Here is a 22,675-nt window from a genome sequence, read left to right as displayed (position 1 = left end):
AATTAAATTTCGGTCACATCATACAGAAAATATCATTTTAACTACTTGAAATTGAAATTTCGATTTTTTAGTATGCTCAATCAACTATATTTTGTTCAAACTTAATGATTTGACCATATATAGCACGCGTGACATTCATTTAAAATTTTGAGTAATCAACATTACTATAGCATTTTATTAAAGCGTCAATTTAAAAAAAAACAAAAAACAAAAAACAAAATTTCAGCTTGTAATTTCCAAAGAAAAAAGATGAAATTGTATAATAGAAATTAATAAATTATATGCCAAGTTGGACATTCGAACCTAAAATGTTAGTATTAAAAGAATAAAAGAATCAATAATAGCCAATAAGTACAACAGAAAATTATTTTTTTCGACTAGTTAGATAGCCCAGTCCATGATTATGAGCACTATCAAATAAACACTAATTGCACATTTTGCAAATATTTAATTCGATTTAAAATGTTTTCTACCTATACATTTTACAAAATCCACGATTTAAAACCCTTAAATATAGTATAAGACGAGTAGTCCAATTTTTCATATTGATTATTTATTCCATCTAATCAACATGGGATTTTGCTAGATATTTTAACATTCATCCCCTTGAACGAAAGGGGAATGTCACTTGACCGTCATGGATGACACCCTCAATGATTGAACCTTTACATGGAATGTGTGGGTCCCATGAGAATAGAATAATCCCCATCCCCCATGTGTATGTGCGGTTATCTCCGGGGCCATCAACTCAAATCGCGTAGCATTACTCTGAATGGAATTGCACTTCATGTTCATCCTCATCGAGATAAGCTATTTATCTTCTTCGCATTAAGAAGAAATCACAAGTTCTATTAATATTCAAGTCTTTCTTTAGGTCAGGAATCACCGTCTTAGGTAGACAGAACCACTTTTAAAAGCAATCATTGATAATTTTGATCATTGCAATTAACTGAAGTCTACAATTTTGTTCATTCGATTTTTACTCAATCAAAAATTTTGTTCCCATTTTTTCTAAAGAACTTTCTCCGGGTAAAATGTAAATAGGGGACCAAACCTAGTTTCTCACCTATCATTTTTTTTCCTGACATGAAAAATCAATGCACTGTACAGAGGGCCTTGTGCTTTCCATTCTGTTACCACTTAAGACTGACAGACATAATCACCATTTATGAAGATAGAAGCATTCATTCAGTTTGGCTTTGTACAGCAAAAAGAGGAAAAAAAACATAAAATAAAATAAAAGGAAGCTTTTCTTTTCTTTTTCTTTTTCTTTAGTCAGTCCTTACCATGCAATAGAACTAAAAAAGGAATTGGTAGAGAATTATAATTATGATAGTACGGTTAAAATTATTGTGATTTTGATTGAATTTGAATTTATAAATTATTTATTAATTTGTATTCAATTGGAGATTCAGTGGGTAAGCCGCCTTTGGAGATTGAATCATTATAAAAATAAAGTAGATAAAGTGTCCTCAACATTTGGAAAAGAAGAAAGGAGATGAAAAGATGGCCAACCATTAATTAGATTCCCCATCCTCGAAAAGACTAGTTTCTAAAATGAAATTTTAAATTGGTCGAAATAATAGAATTTACTAGTCACTTATAATTTTCACATTACGTGTAATTCATAAGTTATAAACACATAAAAAAATTATCAAACGCTCGTAGTGTCCTTGCTTTCTCACACACAAATTTTATTTATAAAATGCAATACCAAAATGACAAAGTGAAGGCCCCTCACCCTCAATGGTGGTCTAGTTCCAAGAATTGATGTGTAAACTGATAACTAAAGACCAAACGCCTTTAATTTGCTGATAAGGGACTCAAAATGTGGCTGCTTATAGTGAAGCCAACAGCAAGTAACACTTTGTTGATGGACTTGAGCCAAGAGCCAAATGATCATTTGGTGGTCCATATCTTCTCATCTTGTCCACTATCACGAGGAAGTAAAGTCACTATATTTGTACTTTGTATCTGCTGGTAAAACAAAACCCCACTATGTTTTAACTTAAAGATTAGTTTACCGTTTTGTCGTATAGAATTAATAACTATGAGTCGAACAAAATGGAAAACCAAAAGATTGATCTAGTCAATCTAAATTTATTGAACAAAAAGACAAACAACACCGTTTTGTCGTATATAATTAATAACAATGAATCGAACAAAAGATTTATATAGTCGATCTAAATTTATTGAATCTAGAACTAAATTTTTGTCGTTATCGGTAACGACTAACGACTCGAGGTGTGCAATAAAAATGCATGGATACTAGGACTTTGTGACTCTAATGAGATGAGGGGTACAGCCCACCAATTTTACGAAGTTTTAATACCTTTGACCACATCCAACTTATATTCATAATCTGTGCCTCGTGAATCTTTATTATGTAAAGAATTTATTATTTAATTCCAGAAATTCAGTCAGATTTCTAGTACCTCAGATCTAATATACATAAAATCTTAGGATTACTGTAATGTGACATCCCATGTTAATAAAGACCCCAATAATGACAATAATTTAACTGTCCTTTTGTAAAGTCAATATGACTGTGATGAGGAGACTGCAAAACTCCTTAACTCCATCTTGGTGTCACCTAGCAAAGATGCTATTCCCCTATACTAATAATCTCTGCATTCTCGATTACAATACTGATGAAAATTAATGGTGTTCATGAGAGCATTAATTATCATCATTTATCCCATCATTATTTTATGTTTATCCCATCAGAAAGGTCTGAAGAGGGCATATTGGTGACTGAGGGAGTTTGGTTTCTGGTGAGCTGTGCTTCTGTTATATATATATTTACTCCTCTCAATATTATTTTAAACTAGTTCTCATCATAAATCTCAGTCAATTTTTTCTCTCTGTGTTTAGAGAAATGTGGGATAATTGTGAGAAATCATGACCTTCCAAAGTTTTTGTTTCATCCGTTTATGGTGGTGGAGAATTCTCGTAAGTTCTCTGCTTGGAACACAGTGTTTCGGGCTTAATGATGACGGGCTTCTCTTGCTATCTTTCAAGTACAGTATTTTGAGCGATCCATTCGGTGCTCTACGGAGCTGGAATTACCATGATCAAATACCATGTTCATGGAATGGTGTTACCTGTGGCACTCCGGGCTCTGCCGATGCCTATTTTCGGGTCACGGGCTTGTCTCTTCCAGATTCAGGGCTTCTTGGTTCAATTCCAGCCACTCTTGGTATGATCCAGCATCTTAGAAATCTAAATCTCTCCAACAATTCTATTAATGGTTCAATTCCCTCCTCTCTATTTACCGCTTCTGAGCTTCAAATTCTTGATTTTTCCAACAACATGATTTCTGGTACACTGCCGGAGCTTGTAGGAAAACTCAAGAATCTTCAGGTTTTAAATCTTTCCGACAATGCTATCGCCGGATACATACCGGAAAATCTAACAACTCTTCTGAATTTAACTGCCATTTCTTTGAGGAATAATTATTTTTTTGGTCCACTTCCCGGTGGGTTTAATTCTGTTCAGGTTTTAGATCTGTCTTCCAACTTGATTAATGGATCATTACCTCCAGATTTTGGAGGTAATAATCTGCGTTACTTTAATGTTTCATTTAACAGACTCTCCGGCGAAATTCCACCTGAATTTGCCACCAAAATTCCTTCTAATGCAACAATAGATCTTTCATTCAATAATTTGACCGGTCCAATTCCAGACTCCAACGTTTTCTCTAACCAAGCCACCAAATCATACTCCGGCAATCCTGAATTATGTGGGAAGCCACTGAATAATCTTTGTCCAATTCCATCTTCAATTGCAACTCCGCCAAATACTTTTTCATCACCAGGCTCTCCACCAGCAATTGCCGCCATACCCAAGACCATAGACTCAACTCCGGCAACTGCTTCACCAGTTGGCGCCACCCCAAGTCCACCACAAGGGAAAAAAAGTGGGCTTAGAACTGGAACTATCCTGGCAATAGTAATTGGAGATGTGGCTGGAATTGGAATTGTAGCACTGATTTTCATGTACGTATATCGTCTGAAGAAAAGGAAAAGCATAGAAGGTACGATAAAAGAAGAGGCAGAAAGTGCAAAAGAGTTTGACTGGGCATCTTCGTCATCTTCCTCGGAAGAATACAACTGGTTAAGAACATGGACTTGTTTGAAGAAACAGAGACACGCCGAGGATGAAGAAATTCCAAATTCAGTAAGCAAGGAGAACGAGGTTCTTTCTGAAGATCAAGAAAATCACCCACCCCAAGAACAGAAAAATGGTTCACTTGTTACTGTGGACGGCGAAAAGGAGCTAGAATTAGAGACTTTGCTTAAAGCATCGGCCTACATTTTGGGTGCATCAGGATCTAGTATAATGTACAAGGCAGTTCTTGAAGATGGCACCACATTGGCAGTCCGCCGAATAGGGGAAAATGGTGTGGAGAGGTTCAGGGATTTCCATAATCAGGTTCGTGTAATTGCTAAATTGGTGCACCCCAATTTGGTTCGGATTCGAGGATTCTATTGGGGCACTGATGAGAAACTGGTCATATACGATTTTGTTCCCAATGGCAGCCTGGCTAATGCACGTCACAGTAAGTCCCCTGACTTAATTGTTCTTGTAACCAATTTTCTTACCAGGACTCGTTTTTTAATTTTCGCTTAAATTCATTTTTGCAAGAATATGCATGATTAGATACTCAATTTAGCTTCTTTTTTTTTTTTTTTTTACAACTAGGGACAAATACATTTTAAGACGTCGTATTTTGATGTAATTCAATGTAAGAAAGAGTATGTTTTTTTGCTAACGTAAGCCAGCACTAAGACCAGACGGTGGAGTTGTTGTAACTGAAACCTTGGCTTTTAATGCACTGAAAATTGAAATCAGGATCAGCAATCCACCGGAAGTCAACAGTGTCTGTAGCTTTTGGTTTTATTTCTTAACCTGGGCCCACGGTTCATGATAGCAATATATGCCAAGCATAACGCGCCAAATGTCGTTTTGTAATTTGTAGTGATTAATTGCATTGAAAAGGACTGGCCTTGAATTGAAATGAATGGGAACTTGATAAATGCTAACTTGCGCGTTTTGGGTTATGATTTTCAGGGAAAGTTGGCTCTTCACCTTGTCATTTACCATGGGAAATGCGGCTCAAGATAGCAAAAGGTGTTGCGCGTGGACTGTGTTACATCCATGAGAAAAAGCATGTGCATGGCAACCTCAAGCCCAGCAACATTCTGTTTGGCCCTGATATGGAGCCCAAGATCGGAGATTTTGGGCTCGAAAGGCTTGTGATGGGCGATAACAGCTACAAGGCTAGTGGATCAGCTCGGCATTTGGGTAGCAAGAGGTCCACAGCCTCTCGCGAAAGCTTCCAAGATTTTGCTGGTGGGGCTACCCCCAGCCCCAGCCCAAGTGCAATAGGTGTATCGCCCTATCATGCACCGGAGTCGTTGCGAAGTCTTAAACCCAACCCAAAATGGGACGTGTTCTCATTTGGTGTAGTGTTGCTTGAATTGCTAACAGGCAAAATCATTGTTTCGGATGAAACGGGCCCGGGCTTAGCTATTGGGGCTACCATATCATCGGTCGAGGAGAAGGGAAAAGTGTTGAGGATGGCTGATGTGCCGATCCGAGCTGACGTGGAGGGAAAAGAGGATGCTTTCTTGGCACTACTAAAATTAGGATACACTTGCATATCTCCCACCCCACAAAAGAGACCAACCATGAAAGAGGTCCTCCAAGCACTCGAGAGGTTTCAAACTAGTTCATTTTCTTCACCATACCTTTATGTTCATTAGCAATGATGGATGGACCCAATTGTAGAGATGAGTATGAATGATTGATTAACATATTATAATTTTTCTGAATTCTCAATTAGAATAATCGATCATAGATTTGCTTGATCATTTTGCAGTTCTTTAATGTCCTATATAAGTTACTATGGTAGTCGAGCCATGTACTCATGTTGACGATTAAAAATGACATGATAAGATTACATCAACTCAAACAAAAAATTTAAGTAAATATTGTTGGAATTGAATCAAAATTTTACAAACTGCCCTAAAGAGAAGTTTGGGAATGTTTACTTCCTAATCCGCTAGCTCTGCCCTAAGAGGGGACCATTTGGTCCTATTTATAGGATGTGAATTCGTGCTACTTGCTCGCTCAAGGTCTTTTCTACTATATCATCAACATAAAAATGCGTGCCATCGTGGAAAATTCTAACTTCTTGATTGGCTGATGAGATTGGCCAAATAGGTCTTCATGACACCTACGTCTCAAATATGGTGTCAGGTAATGATAACATAACAAACTAATGCTGAATAATTATTGCTCACTTGTAATTGGTTACATAATTGGTGTTGACGTCATAGTTTTCACGTGTTCTATTGGGAGTAATTGGTGGTGAGGTGAAGCAGTGTAGCAGAGATTTATTAATCATGATGTCCCTTCAAATTACGATAATCAATGTCCGAGCTTTAACTTTTATGAAAGTGGATGTGATGTATTCATAAGTTTTCGTTAGGTAAGGGGGTGTGATTCTGCCTCAATACATGACCATTTAGAATTTTCAAAATGTTGGTCGACAATAATCAAATAATTGCAACTGCTACAATTTTTAATAACTAAACCTTCTTGGTCAATGCATCATCTCACTAGGGTATGATTTGAGTAAAGTGACCTATCTTATTAATAAGAAGAAAAATTGTTAAAAAGTCTAATTACTTGGGCCATCGTTGACCAGAGAAAACTACACTTGCCAATAATTTTAACTGAATAGTAAAGGTACCTACGTCATAAGTCCTTTCGTTTGTAAATTATTCGTACAACTAATGATTGACTCTTTAGTAATTGATTGTATGGAGTAAATGATCGATATTAGGGGGTTGGGGGTGGATCAAGTTGCGTCGATTTCAGTGCATATATGCTCAAATCGATCTAATCATGTTGCAACAACCAAACCAACCCAAACGAATTCGATTTGTAATATTGATTTCAGATTAATTAAGAAAATAAATATTAAATTTTATAGACATTTGGCGAGTTAGCATGTCAACTTTTGAATTTGCTATGAAAATATCAAATTTGTTGGGCAAACCTTGAATTTGTTCCAAAAAGCTCCAGTTTACAATGCAAAATTCAAGTATGCCCGAGAAATATTGAATTTGCTTGATTGTCGAACTTTAAACTAGATACTTAGACAATAAACTCGATATTTACCCAACACATCAAACTTCATACAAGTTATCATACACACTAACAATAAAAGCATCCATTCCAGTTATTCATTCAGCACAAATCAAGCAACCATAGTGAAATATGAAACTCATCCAACGAGCATTTATCAAATCAGAAAAGTATAAACATCTCATGGGTTATGCTACAAAAACATAAGGAATTACCGAATGGTTTACCGAATTGACAAGTGGCGACCCCCTATTGAAGCCGCCCCTCTGATAGGGGGCATTTACTTGTCAATTCGGTAAACCATTAGGTAAACTACTTGGTACAAATAGATCTATACAACATCTCATACTCATAATGAATTGGTTCGGGTTGTATTGATCAAGTTGGATGTTTAACTTGCAACAGATAGGACCCACTTCGGTTCGGATCAAGTTGGTTTGTCGAATCCTTATTAATATGAAATTAAAATATTGACCATTTATCATGGTGATAAATAAAAAATTAATTTGAAAATTTGAAAATGTACTATAAAGCTATCGATACTTCAATATTAATTTGAATTGGTTTATTAAGAGACTTTTTGTTTATAAAGATCATCTCATATCTTATAGAGAACATCTTTAAACTTAAAGAGTCAAAATTTTTATTTACTCCTACAATGCTCTCTATTTTGGCTCTAATTCTATTTTCCTCAAGAAACATTTATTGATTTCTCCTCATATTTTATTTAACGTAGTTTTTTATATGTCAATAACTGATCAATTTAAATGTGATTTGAATAGTTTAAGAAGTAGAGTGTTGAAATATATAAATTATTAAATAAAATCATTATACAATAAGAATAGAAAATGAGTTTGACTCTCTAAATTTGGAGTCAAACTCACTCTCTTGAACTTATTCTTAAAATGTTCTTTAAAATAAAATAAAACATTTTGTATTTAAAATGTTTATTGAAGATGCTCTAAATCTCTGAGAGAGTATAGCTTCATGGCTTCACACCATATTGGAGTGAGAACGTTACTTTCAGTTCAAAAAACATACTTTTGTCCCCTTAAACATTGTTTAACTTCTACAAGTTCTATTAACGTTTGACTATCTTAACTTGCTAATCTCTATAATATCGACTATGGACAAGATTCTCACATATAGTCGAAAAATACTTTTATATTTTTCTATTTTTTGTTTCTCATCTCAATCCATATCAAGTGAAATGAGAAGATAAAGATATTTCTTTGAGTAGGGGCAGCAATATAAACTATGAACTAGTCTACACTAATTTTACTATCGAGATTATTCGGATGAATCAAGAATTTAAAATCATGTAATGTAAACTGTTATTGATGCAGAATGGTTAGAAGATAAAATCATAAATTAGTTGGAGGAAAGGAAAAATACGGAGGGATATGGAAACGTGGGTAACTTTTAGCTAGGGTGTCAGATTTACGCAAGCAAGTGCAATTCGAAAGCATTTTTCAATTCTCTACGACAAGCATTGTCAAACTTTATGATCAAATTTCATCGTTTAAGATTCGTTTTAAATTTTTTTGAGCCAGTGCAAGGGTATTTTTATCATTTGTGCAATTTTCTAATTCTATTCGAATTTGTCAATTGAATTAGGTTTTCGCTTTGACACTTTAAATATGTGATAAGAGTTTGAAATCTCCACACTTGTTTTTGAATAATAATGTGTGTTATAAAATATTATGCACGTTTTCGTTCCGCGTTAATTATGAAAAACCACAATAACAATGCAAATGCAGTGTGAAAATGACTTCTTTGATTAGTTTTTTTTTTTTTTTTTAATTCTTTTTCAACCATATATATAATGAGATTCAAATTTTCAATTATACAATTTATTGATTTTATCAAAATCTACTAAAAAACTAAATTTATGGGCTTAATGTTGAAGCAAACGTTTCTATTGAAAGGACTTTTTTTACTTCCATTTAGCGCCATTTGTGTTAATGTCCAAAGTGCGTTGTTATTTGCTGGTCCAACTGCAAAAATATGAATAGGCCCATCCCTAGATTGCAAAGCCCAAATCCCTTTACCATTTCAAAAGGGGGAAATCCCGCATCAGGATTGGCGACGAATATCGGTATGATAGATTCAGCCTATTTCATCGGGGATCGAAAATTCTGGAATGGTTCAACCTATCTAAAGTTGGAGAGATATGTATTTCAGTATAATCAAACACTAGTTTCATTCTTTTATTGAGTTTATTAAAGGAATACCCATTAAATTTATTTTAAGTTACTACCTACTTATTGAAAAAAAAAATGTTACTCATTGCTCACTTATTTTTACAATTTCTTATCCATCCTTGTTACTCACTTAACGAAAATTGTCACATGTTAGATGGAATACAGACGTGGTACATTGACGATATTAAATTGTCGAGTTAATAAATGAATGCTCGTTAAACTTATTAACAAAATGGATCGACTTTCTTTGTTTAGAAAATTGTATCATGGGATAATTCCCTACCGTGTTAGAATCTGACAGGTGGGATTTGACTCTCCACAACTACAACGAACTAATAGCTATGTGCAAGTGACAGACCACTTCTCTAGCCATAATCTTATAAAATTAATTTTTGTGGAATATGTAAGTCACAGAGCGGATGACCATTTCAATGTATCAAGTACAGGTCTGAAAGACCAATCAGCAATAACACCAAAATGAGTGCTTCAGCTAACAAGGTGTGTGACTCTTGGATCTCTGCTATGTTTTTTTCATCGTTTTTCTAATGTAAATATGCTAGTTCATTATCTGTGAAAAATTACATGCACCGCTCGTTTTTCTGTGGAAGATTTACGCTATCTCGATTTCGTGAATAGAGGCTAAATTTTAATCCCAGATTGTTGTAAACTTTGCTATCAGGACACTGAAACTGGAAATGCTTAGGTGGTGGTTGGTTTGAACTTTCATTTTCCATTTTCATTTTCAAAACGATTTTTAGTTTTCCTTGAAAACGGCCCGTTTTGAGCGTTTTTGACATTTATAACTGAAAATGTCGAAAATGATAAAAAGTCGTTTTACGTTTTCAGTTATAAATTTTATCTCATTTTCAAAAACGACGGGCCAAACGTATTTTCCGAATTTTCGAAAATGGAAAACGGAAAATGGGTTAAAAACGACAAACCAACCACGGCCTTATTATCTAAATGAGAAGAAGGTGGACACTACCGATTTCCGTTCATCAGCAGTGCAAGGTCAAGAGCGGAAGCCAGTGCAGGTTATTCGTCAGACACATCCACAGCCACCGGCCTCAAACACCAGCGGTGATGTCCTAGCAAATGCTGCCGCTTCTGTTGCATCCACCCTCCATTCTGCAAAGGAAGCAATTTCAGGAAAATAACTTTACACAATCCAATACTTTGTTGTAATCCATTTGCTAACTGTTATTTGGTTTATAAATTAATAATCTCTTGATTTTGATTATGTATAGTATTTGTTGATACCAGATGAATCCGGTTATTGCTTTTCAGCCCTGAAGCACTTTTACATAATTATGCATGTTGATATTAAAAAATGTGAAGTAAATTCTCGATAACTTAAAGGTGAAAGAAATGTTTATTGCTAGGGATATTGAAGAGGAATACGTGATTGGTCTGTCATGGGAAAGTATTTGAGGAAATATAATAGTATAAGGCGTGGATCCGAGCTGTGCCAAAGGGCGGATCAATTCTTCCTATATATAGGGATAACGTTCACTCAAATGGTCAACTTAAGTCTTGTCAACTACAGTACTGTCCTAGAAATGTGTGCCACTTATCCAAGATTTAGCCCCTGTTTGTTTCCTATTATTTTCTCATTAAAATGAAAAATATGATCGTTATCCATCAAATCAAACCACCATATTTGACTTTTTATCTTTTGTGTGAGGCCTGTAACGGCTATATTTTTAATTCTCATTTTTAAATTAATGTGTACCAAACGGGACCTAACTGCTTTGATTGGTTGCTAAGTTCGGCCTCACTAGGCCATTATTACATCAAGGCTATAATTTGGCCATCAAGCAACGGTGGCATGATAACACATAATCATTACTCATGGTTGATTGGTTGAATGAGAGGTGCTAACGTTAGAGTTAGCAAGTGCCAATCCAGGATTGGTGGGTGGAGAGGCATGGCAGTGGTGGCAGGGATTGAAACATCATTATGTCTCTGTGGATTACAATGGCCTTCTACTCGAGCCGATCTCAAGGGTATTGCTTCCAACCTTAGTGTCGAAGTTCGAACTCCAACAATGTAAATATAAATGATAAGGTTTTTATTTTTTATTTTTTCATGAATTTTTGTGTTCTGTAACAATCTCTTTAAAGATACTTTCATTAAATAAAATTATCAATCAAACCAGGAACATTACTTTCATGTGTAGAATTTTTCAACAAATCTTGAGTTTACATGTATAAGGGTAATAATGGACTGAACTCGAATTTTCCAATGAATATGATTTTAGCTTCTTTTCTTGTGTAATAACATCCAATATTGTAAATTATGAAGATATATTCAAAATCAAGATGACGCACTGCCATTGTTTGTAAGTTGGTCAAAAACATCTTCTTTTGATAACCACGGATGAAAATGATGCTCTATTGCTATCGCTAATGGAATAATCTGAAAATTTCCTGATGACAATACCCCCTTCTGCAATTTATCTAAGAATATCATGTTTAGTCGGATTAAAATCTAATTTTAATCTAAGTCAAAGTAAAACAATCAATATTAACCACATCTTTCACAGGGTTCCACTATTTTTCAATTACACATTTTAAAAACTTCTATCACAATCTACTAAAAAATCTAATTTCAATCTCCACCAAATACCCTCTTAATATCATAATACGATTTGCATACCCTTAAGAATCCATGGCTTCCGGTGGAAGTCCCTACACAAAATGCAAAACGATTAGTGAAATGAAAAGATGCCATTTCTAAATGGAAATGGACGCATTATCCCCAAAAGGCCAAAAAGAGAACGAGATTGGTGCCTTTATTCCATCTAGACCATAAGAGAATCCTATTCTTTTTTACCATTGGCTCCTTTAGACCATATCTAACTTTGATGGATTCAATATTAAGCCAGCAACGAAAGCAACTCGTCTGTTTTAGTTTGTCTCTATAATCTTGGGTCTTCCTATTCTCCCAGTGAGTTCACATAAATTCCTTTAGGGCTCGTTAATTAGTAATTATTAGAATTGATTTTATGATCATTATGGAAAGAAATAGGGGCCACCTGTGAGTGAAAAAGTCAAAAATAATGTCTGGAATCGTAAAATAACGATCAAAAAATCAATTTTTTGGGATGAAAAAGCAATACCAAATGGGGGCTTAATTTGTTCTATATGTGCAGATTCTATTAAGTAATTTGTTTTCTTTAGTTGCAGCAATGGGTATGGCCATATCCCGGCTGGTGACTATGTTTTCGCGAAGCAAGAGATGAGGATACTGATCGTGGGATTTGATGCTTCTGCCAAAACAACTATTGTACAAGTTGAAACTTGGAGAGATTGTTACTACCATTCCTACAATTGGTATCTGCAATAACCATCCACACTATTTCATTCTTTTTGCCTTCAGCTTTTAACACGATCTGTTGAAAGATCAAAAGAACAAACTCATACAGCTTATGTGATTTCTGTTTCTAATTAATCAAGATTCAAGGAGATAAAAGATTATAATATTTATAATAGGGATAATTGCAGGAAAAGTGTCAAACCTTTGAAACACTAACTCACTTTTTCCAAACCTTTGATTGATGTAGTCGTCCTCCCTAACATTTCCATACTTTGTAGGTGAAGGCCTTTTGGACAGTTTTTATTTACAATTCTGTCAGTTGACCAAAAATTTAACTTTGACCATTTTTTAATATTTTAAAAAGGGACAAAAGAATAGCTTTCCATTTATGACATTAAATAATTAAATTAAAAAAAAACAAACACACACACACACACACACAATCTTTTTCTTCCTCTCACCCCTCACCCACCCCCACCTCAAATCCAAAATCTACACCGACCACCACCACCTCCATGTATGACATGTATTTTTATTCATTTGTTTGATTTGGATTGGATCACGAAGATCTATATTTGTTTTTTAAGTTTTTCTCGTCACTTTTTGTTTGATATATTGAGAGAGAAATAAAGAGGCGGAACTAGAGGTTTAAGTAGCTGACGGGCCTCAAGGGCACCAATCATTGGCTATAAAAGAACAAGGTGAGATTTCTTTTTGTAGTTTTTGTTCCTATTTGGGTGTAATATAACTAGATTTAATTTAGTTTCCAAATATCTTATTGTGGAATTTTGGAATTTATGACTAAATGTCAAATGGTTTGGTTTCATTTTTTGAATCGGTGGTTTGAAGAGTTGATTTGGTTGCAGTCAGGCAGTTTCCTTCATCTTACAGGTCAATTGATTAAGGTGCAGGACTCTTGATTGAGGTGGAAGTGGCAATGGTCAGGTGGATTTTGGGTTTGAGGTAGGGGTGGGATGAGGTTGGGTGAGGGGTGAGAGAGGAAGAAGACGATTGTGTGTATATGTGTGTTTTTTTATTTCTTATTTCTTATTTTAAAATTTAATAATTTAATATGATAAATGAAAATTTATTCTTTTGCACCTTATTAAAATATTAAAAATGTGGTCAAAAGTTAATTTTTTGGCTGACTGACAGAATTGTGGATGAAAACTTTCCAAAAGGGCTTCACCTGCAACATTTGGAAAATGGTAGGGGTGACAACTGCAACAAATCAAAAGTTTGAAAAAAGTCTGCTAATGTTTCAAAGGTTTGAAGTTTTTTGTACAATTATCCCTTTGTAATAACTTACATAAAAATTCTACCCACTACAACCCTTTTTTGCATCACTAATACTACTAATCAATCACATCGATTTCTTATGATTCATGATAAGTGTATTTTATATACTTATTTGGACCTAAAGATATAGACATTTAATAGTTCTTTTGAACAATTATAACCTAATTTATTAAATATTTAGTTTATTAGGTGAAACTCGATGAATGGAGGTGGAATTAAAAGAAAAAGCAAAAATTGGCAAAAAGGGGGGGCAAGATCCAAAGTTTGAGAACTAAAGTTTAATTATTTAAAAGTTGTGTCAAACCTCATGATGAAGATTTGAGAATACTATGAGTCAATTAGATGCAATTAGAAGTCAAAAAGAGTGAAATATGGCTAAAATATTTTCACAAATTAATTTTCAACAGCACAAGGATATTATAGATTTTTAGCTGGGGATTGAAACTCATTTTGACCTAGTAAATGTTCGAATTGGAAAATTTTATTTCAATAAAATTGTAGCCCTTTGAATTATCTTTAAAACCCAATTCGAATCGTCTCAATCGAATATCGGGAAAAAATGTTATGACAAAATACTAAAGAAGGTGCAGTGCTGAAATTCTCGCAGAGCTGCTGATATGGATTAGGTCGCGATTTTGGTCCTTTAAAGTCCATAAAAATCCTACAACAACCAAAAAGTGGAGGCAGCTATAAATACAAGTTTTTGACACTTTTGATGAAGTTCCATAAAATTTGGGGAGAGAAGACATAATCATCAAGATAAAAGAGCAAAAGCTAAGGTTTGAAAACTTTTGAGGTTGAAGAAGATTCTTGGTACAAGATCCAATTTTTCCATGATCAAGATTTCTAAACCCAGTCATAAACTCTATGCTTTTTTTCTCTCATATTATGAATAGCTTAATTCATAGTTAGGGCGAACAATGTAATATGTTTATTTTATTCAATATTCAAGTTCTTTAAATGCATATATGTTAATTTTAGTTATGTACTTAATTCTTTGAATTCTTTGGCTAATTATTCAATGATTTTGAAAATCTATTACGAATCAAGAAGTGAGTTATAGATTTAGACCATATATTAAAATTCAATAATTTAGTACAACATGTAGAGATATCTATAATAATTATTGCGGTCGTTAGATGAATTCTTAGAACTAATATTTCGTTTAACTAAGATTTGAAGCAGTTGTAATACCGAATGCTACCATTACTACTAGATAGCCTATGCAAATATAGAAAGTGAATATTCGGTCATTTGTTCGTTAATTTACAAATATGGTCTTTATGGAGGCATTACTTCAAGAACACTCATGGACTTATATTCGTTGTGGATAGTAATGACAGAGAAAGAATATCAGAAGCTAGAGACGAACTCCATCGCATGCTTAGTGAGATATGTTTAGTTTGTACATTTTACAACACTTCTAGACAAGATTTCCCATCAGTCGGTTTCTAAGTTGTTACCTTGGATTCCTTGATATGTTTTCAGGATGAATTACGGGATGCAATACTTCTTGTTTTTGCCAATAAAGAAGATCTCCCAAGTGCAATGAGTGCCTTCAATCCTTGTGTCAGCATCGTTGGTATGTGATGCTCCCATATCTACCAACCACGATCTCGACCTATTTTAACCCGACCTCAACCTCTTCCAAATCCATCAAAAGTGAGGTCGGGGGTATGTTCTTTTCGACGACCTCATATGCTCTTGTCCCACTCTTTCCAATAACGTAGAAGAGTGCAAATTCTATTTAGACCACAATCCTTACCCTATTGGACTCCTTCTCCAACTCAAACAATGTTTGAACACTTGGAGTCAAACACTAACTCCTTATCCTACAAGGATAAGGATCTCACATGATTAAGTCCTTTTAGGACTCTATCATCAATACCTATAAATACATGTCCCGAGCTCATTCTTGAGGTACGTTTTTCATTATTTACAGTTTATAGCCTCACGCACTAAATTTCCTATCTGACTTAAGCACCGGAGGGACGACGAGCACACACCTCGTTGCCTTTGTTTCAGGTATTCGAAAACCATTTGTGTTCACTCAAGTTCGTCCAAGTTCGGAGTTCGATCATCCAGTTCGAGGTCTTTCAGGTACATTTTTTTGGCATCATCACTGGCGCCGTCTGTGGGAAGCGCTACCAAAAGCCATGGTCAACACACGTTCAGGTCTTCCTCCAGCAAACTCATCCGTCCTGGATAACCCTCCTCCTCCTGAGGAACGCCATGTCCCTCAAGAATAATCGTCGGAGATGCCAACACCTTCTCAAGCTTTTGTTACCGTCGGTGTTTTTGAGGAACTTCGTCAGTAGGTGGATTAACCCAATTGTTAAGCCAGAGAAATTCGCACATGTCTCATACCCCAACCCCCGAAAGTGGTTTTATGGCAGATGCCCGGGCTCGAGTCCGTCGTACTGCTCAGGATGATGGCAGGGTTGGAACTTCAGGTGCACCGCAAGTGGCTTCAGGTTTGAGGTTCGTTACAATGGACTCCGCTGAACTTGCTAGAATTATTCAAGAAGGGATAGCAGTGAGTATGCAACAGAATACTTGAGTAGCAACAGGATTCACCCCCAATACGCTGTTCACTCCAGAGGTTCTCTCATACCCTCTCTCGGATAGGTTTAAGTATCCTCGGATAAAGAAGTACGATGGGACAACCGATCCCATCAATCATCTTAATGTGTATTATCATGAAAATAGATGTAGTGATGTGCAAGGCTTTTCCTTAGACCCTCACAAACGCAGCAAGATATTGTTTTTCCACATTGGAACCCAACTCTATTGCCTCTTTCTCAGATTTGGCCGATAAGTTCTCCGCTTTTCTTTGCAAGCAGCAAACGAATCAGAAAGACAGCCGCATTACTCATGCAGATGCGTCAAGGACCCAATGAGACACTGCGTAGTTTCATGACCAGGTTTAACAAGGAAAGGCTTCAGATCCCCGATCTACATATCACTGCCGCAGTCTCAGCTTTGACATACATCGTTAAGTGTGAAGCATTCAAGATGTCTTTGTCTAAGACCCATCGAAGTCAGTAACCGAGCTACTCACACGAGCTGAAAAATACATCAATATGGAAGAAACCATAGCCTCATTAGGAAGGTCAGATCAGAAAAGGCCACATGAGTCCAGTTTGAGACAAGATACACCTCGGGTCAAGCCAAGGCAGGACCCCTCCTCAACATCCTTTAGCCGTTTGAACACCTCAAGATCCAACATTCTGATGGAGATCAAGGATTCAAAGGAACTGAAGTGGTCTCCCAGATTGCAGTCTCCACCCGATACTCGTGATAAGAGTAATTACTGTGATTTCCATAGAGATCATGGACATACAGTGGAAGACTGTTTCACCTTGAAGCGAGAGATTGAAGCTCTTATAAAAAGAGAATTTTTGGGCTCTTACATTAGCAATGACAAGCGCCCAAGGAATAATCAGAACAGAGACAAGGGCCCAAAGGGTCGGGGGGAGATTCTAGTAGCGGACGTAAACAATATGCCAGGCAGCCTCCAATCATCTCAAGATCAGATCTTGGTTGTACAGAGGACATCACTTTTGGAACAAAAGACTTGGAAGGCATAACATTCCCTCATGATGATGCTCTGGTCATATCGGTCATCATCGCCAACTTTGAAGTCAAGAGAATTCTGGTAGACAACAGAAGTGCAGCTAATGTACTGTCTCATGAAGCCTTTGTTCAAATGGGGATCTTATCGGAGTAGCTCAAGCTAGTCAAAACACCTCTCTAAGGATTTGGAGGTGGGGTCATCACCCCGGAAAGTATCATTGGGTTGCCTTTAACATCGGGGACAGAAGGTAAATAGGTGACGCAGATCACCACCTTTGAAGTTGTCTGTACTCTAATGGCCTACAATGCCATATTGGAAAGATCATTGCTCAACAGAATTCGACCTATTGTCTCAACTTTTCACTTGACAATGAAATTTCCTACAAGTAATGGAATCGGGGTAGTTCGAGGTAGCCAAACAGTGGCACGACAGTGTTATGTAACTAGTGTTCGAAGAATCAAGAGCGATGTCATGCAAGTTATAGAACTCGAGCTCGAGCACAAAAATCATGACAGATTATCTCTAGTGGAAGGATTGGAAAAGGTCAAGCTCGAGCCTGGCAGGAAAGTGACAGACGGACGGGAGTTGAATACAGCAGTCATAGCTGAACTACTGAATTGTCTCTCTCGCGACATTAATGTATCGGCTTGGAACGTTGAGGACATGTCTGAAATTGACCTAGAGGTTGTGGTACACAGACTCAATGTAAACCCAAAGGCAAGACCTGTGACACAAAGGAAAAGACAGTTTGCACCCAAAAGACGAGAAGTCATAAAGGAGGGGATGGCCAAACTTGTTAACGCACAATTCATTCGGGAAGTACGATATCCCGATTGGCTTGCTAACGTAGTTCTGATCAAGAAAGCTAACGGGAAATGGCGAGTCTGCATCGACTTTACAAATTAGAATAAAGTATGTCCCAAAGACAGTTATCCTCTACCTCGAATTGACAACATCGTGGACAGCACGTCAAGTCATATGTTGTACAACTTCCTGGATGTTTTTTCGAGGTATCACCAAATACTCATGGTGGAAGAAGATCAAGAGAAGACCTCATTCATGGCAGACTCAGCCATCTATTGTTACGGGGTCATGTCCTTTGGACTAAAGAATGCTGGAGTAATGTATCAAAGGTTGGTAAACAAGATCTTCGCCGAATTAATTGGGAAAACAGTTGAAGCATATGTGGATGATATGGTGATTAAAAGCAAATAGGTGAATAGTCATGTCTCTGATCTTGAGGAAGTATTTGCCACATTATGGAGATACAACATGAAGCTAAACCCCGCAAAGTGTGCGTTTGAGGTGGCATCTAGAAAGTTCTTAGGTTTTATGATCATGCATAGAGAAATAGAGGCGAACCCTGATAAAATCCAAGCTTTGATAAATATGGAGGTCCCTAAATGCAAAAGGGACATTTAGAGGTTGACAGGTCGCATAGTAGCACTAAACAGGTTTGTTTCCCGGGCAGCAGACACGTGTTTCCCCTTCTTCAAACTATTTAGGGAAAATAAAAGCTTTGACTGGAATGAGGAATACAACTTAGCTTTTCAGGAGCTCAAATAGACACTAGCAACACCCCCAGTCCTTACCAAACCCGAACCCGATGACACGTTGCTATTATACTTGGTCGTTTCCCAGAATGCAGTAAGTGGAGTCTTAGTAAAAGAGAAGGAAAGAGTCAACGGCCTGTCTATTATGTGAGTAAAGTACTCTTTGATGCAGAAACACGGTACACACTTGCAGAACAGCTGGCCTTTGCTTTGGTAATAGCTGCCAGGAAGTTGCGACCGTACTTTCTGTCACATCCAATTGTGGTACTCACCAACCAATCTCTTAGACACATACTCCAGAAGCCGGACGTCCCAGGAAGACTGTTAAGATGGGCAATTGAACTTGACGAATTTGACATAGAGTTCAAGCCGTGACTTGCAATTAAAGCTCAAGCTTTGGCTGACTTTATAGCAGAACTCACTCCGAAGACCTCGAAAACACAGGTTAACAACCCGAGCACGACCTTGAAAATTTGGAAGATCTTTGTAGATGGAGCATCCAACAGCTCGGGCTCCAGGGCCAGCGTCATCATCACCAGCCCAGACAAGGCTACTGAAATATAATGTGCGCTCACATTTGAATTTAAGGCCACCAACAACGAAGCAGAGTATGAAGCCGTTATCATGGCCCTAGAACTTGCAAAAAGTCTCGAGTTGGAGCATGTCAAAGTTTTTAGGGACTCATAGCTAGTGGTCGGGCAAATCAAGGGATCTTTCGAAAGAAAAGACGAGAAGATGAGCTGATACTGTCTGAAAGTACATGACCTTCAGAGGCAATTCATAAGTTGTGAAATCCTAAAGGTGGCCAGAGCTGATAGTGCCAAAGCTGATGCATTATCCAGACTTGTCTTCATGGGTGTGGACGGGCTCGATAGAAACGTGCACGTCAAGATAGTTGCAGAACCCAGCATAGCTCAAAAGCCAAGTGTCATGGACATCGACCATGAGCCCTCCTAGATGGAACCAATATTTGATTATATCAGAAATGGCAACCTACCTACAAACCCTCAGCTTGCTAGAAGCAGTCGGTATAGAGCTGGTAGGTATTGTCTAATCGAAGGAGTCCTGTTCCGTAGAAGTTTTACACTCTCTTATCTAAGATGTCTCAAACCGTTCGAGTCTTTGTAAGCCTTGATTGAAGTTCATGAAGGCATTTGTGGAAATCACCAATGAGCCCGAGCTCTTACATGTAAGTTGATAAGGTATGGGTACTACTGGCCAAGTTTAAAGAAGGATGCTATGGATTACGTTCGGAAGTGCGACAAGTGCCAAAAGTTTGGCAACATCATACATGATCCTACTGAGGAACTAACTTCCATTCATTACTCAGCTCCCTTCGAATGGTGGGGAGTCGATATTTTTGGGTCATTCTCCTTGGCCCGAGGACAATTAAAATTTGTAGTTGTGGCAATGGCGTATTTCACAAAGTGGGTAGAGGCTGAACCACTAGCAACAATTTCAGAGCCAAAGCTCAGGTCATTCATATGGAAGTTCGTCATATGCAGGTTTGGGATACAGAAAGTCCTCATCACAGATAACGGAAGGTAATTCGGCAATCCACAGTTCAGGAGCTTCTATGCCAACCATGGGATTGATCATCGCTGGACCTCGGTATCACACTCACAAAGTAATGGGCTCGTCGAAATAACTAATCGGATCATACTGCAGGACCTCCGAACAAGAATAAGGGATGCCAAAGGTGACTGGCTTGATGAACTGCCTTCTATACTACGGGCATACAAGACTTCGCACAAGACATCAACTGGTGAGACGCCCTTCATGCTTGCCTTTGGACTTGAGGCTACCATCCCAATCGAGGTCAGCCTCCTCACAATAAGGAAGCTCGAGATGAATGGGGAGAGACAAACTACTGAGCACCTTGACTTGCTTGAAGAGGTAAGAGAGCAAGCCTCACTTAAAGCTGTAAGTTATTAGAACAGAACGACAAAAAACTTCAACAACAAGTTCCAGACAAGAAGGTTCAGAGCTGGCGATCTTGTCCTTAGAAAAGCAAAAGCTGCTAGGCACCAACTAGAGAAGCTCAGACCAACATGGGAAGGACCCTTCGAGGTCATCAGAAAACTAAAAGGTGGAGCCTATAGCCTCAGAGACACATCGGGGAAGCCACTCCCAAGGCCATGGAACGTCAATAATCTGAAAATTTATTACAAGTAACTAGATATAGTTATAATTTTTTCTTTTAAGGCTTGCATGCCCACTTTATGTTTGTTTTATTTCGTTTTTATTTTTCGGGCTCTAACGCCCTAACAGCTCATGCTCCAATAAACTCGAGTATCAACGCCCTTAAGCCCTTTTAATAATACACGAAATTTTATTTACGATGTTGCTTCCCTATTAACAAAATTAGCATAAGGCTGTGCCCTACGCATGCAGCTAATAACTTAACAAAATTAGCATAAGGTCGTGCCCCGTGCATGCAGCTAATACCTTAATACCTTAACAAAATTAGCATAACGCCGTACCCCGCTTATGCAGCTAATATCTTAACCAAGTTAGCGTAAGGCCATGCCCCGTGCATGCAGCTAATACCTTAACCAAGTTAGCGTAAGGCCGTGCTCCGCGCATGCAGCTAACACTTAACCAAGTTAGCATAAGATCATGCTCCGAGCATGCAGCTAACACTCAACCAATAGAACCAAACACCCGACCTCAAATGGCAACAGGCCGAGCATAACAAGCCCCGACCTCTTCGATCCCAAAATGCACTCACAACAAAGAATTTTGAGATCGAGATCAGGGCATGAAATAAGTTAAATTACAATGGACAAGCCCGAGCTTATCCTTTAAATGGTCAGCAACCCAATGGTCCTTCCTCGATATGGGAAATTGAAAGATCAGTTTACAATATACGACACTAATACTCGTTGACCCCAAACATGACGCTCCTACTCGAAGCCTGAAAATACATCTTCGAGATTAGAAATCGGAGTCCAATTTCCCAAGTAAAAGGATCGATCAAATTCATAGTCTGGACGATCTTTATTATTGAGGAGTACAATATCCTCGAGCTATCACATACCCGGGCTAAATACTTCGACATTCAAGTTAATTAAGTTGTGAAATATAATCTATGCTAATAATGGATCTTTTAACGATCCATGCATGATCATAACGTCCACACACGAACTTAAAATTCACGCACGATCTTATAATGAAGGCAGGTCGTATAAACTAATAACAAACTACAAGGCCCAAATTGGGCAATAAACATCGATTTTCAAACACAAAAGTAAGAAGCCCCAGGTTGGGCAATGTACTTAATACAATTTTGAGAAACAGAAATCCAATGACTAAGGCCTAATCGAGCTCCATGGTGTCAGCATCGGGGGTCCCATCATCATCGTCGTCGTCATCGCTCTCATCCTCGACCTCTGAGGTAGATAGCTCAAGCTCGTTTTCGAGCTCGTTCACCGTCTTGAGCTTCTCCACTACCGACTTCAAGTCGTCAAGGAGCTTCTTCCTCAAAAAAGAACATGCAAGTCGTAGCCCATAGTGGTACGAACCTGAGCCATACTACCCAAGAAGAGTCCCGAACTCGTCAGATT

The 22,675-nt window shown here is 37.4% G+C and overlaps 2 protein-coding genes across 2 annotated transcripts; both read left to right on the top strand.

Moving 5' to 3' along the window:
- Nucleotides 1-2,537: 2,537 nt before the first annotated feature.
- LOC111367210 (probable LRR receptor-like serine/threonine-protein kinase At4g37250) lies at nucleotides 2,538-5,876 on the top strand. Its single transcript, XM_022987965.1, has 3 exons — nucleotides 2,538-2,774; nucleotides 2,875-4,561; nucleotides 5,074-5,876. The coding sequence occupies exons 2-3, from the start codon at nucleotides 2,902-2,904 to the stop codon at nucleotides 5,766-5,768; spliced, it is 2,355 nt and encodes a 784-aa protein (XP_022843733.1). The 5' UTR covers nucleotides 2,538-2,774; nucleotides 2,875-2,901; the 3' UTR covers nucleotides 5,769-5,876.
- An 11,186-nt stretch (nucleotides 5,877-17,062) lies between these two features.
- On the top strand, nucleotides 17,063-17,709 carry LOC111366623. Its single transcript, XM_022987340.1, has 2 exons — nucleotides 17,063-17,447; nucleotides 17,531-17,709. Exons 1-2 carry the CDS (start codon nucleotides 17,063-17,065, stop codon nucleotides 17,707-17,709), a joined length of 564 nt encoding a protein of 187 aa, XP_022843108.1.
- Nucleotides 17,710-22,675: the final 4,966 nt, after the last annotated feature.

This window comes from Olea europaea, chromosome 18, assembly GCF_002742605.1.
Source record: "Olea europaea var. sylvestris chromosome 18, O_europaea_v1, whole genome shotgun sequence".
NCBI lineage: Eukaryota > Viridiplantae > Streptophyta > Magnoliopsida > Lamiales > Oleaceae > Olea > Olea europaea.
Note: the sequence above shows the minus strand (reverse complement) of the source record. Positions and strands in the feature narration are given on the sequence as shown.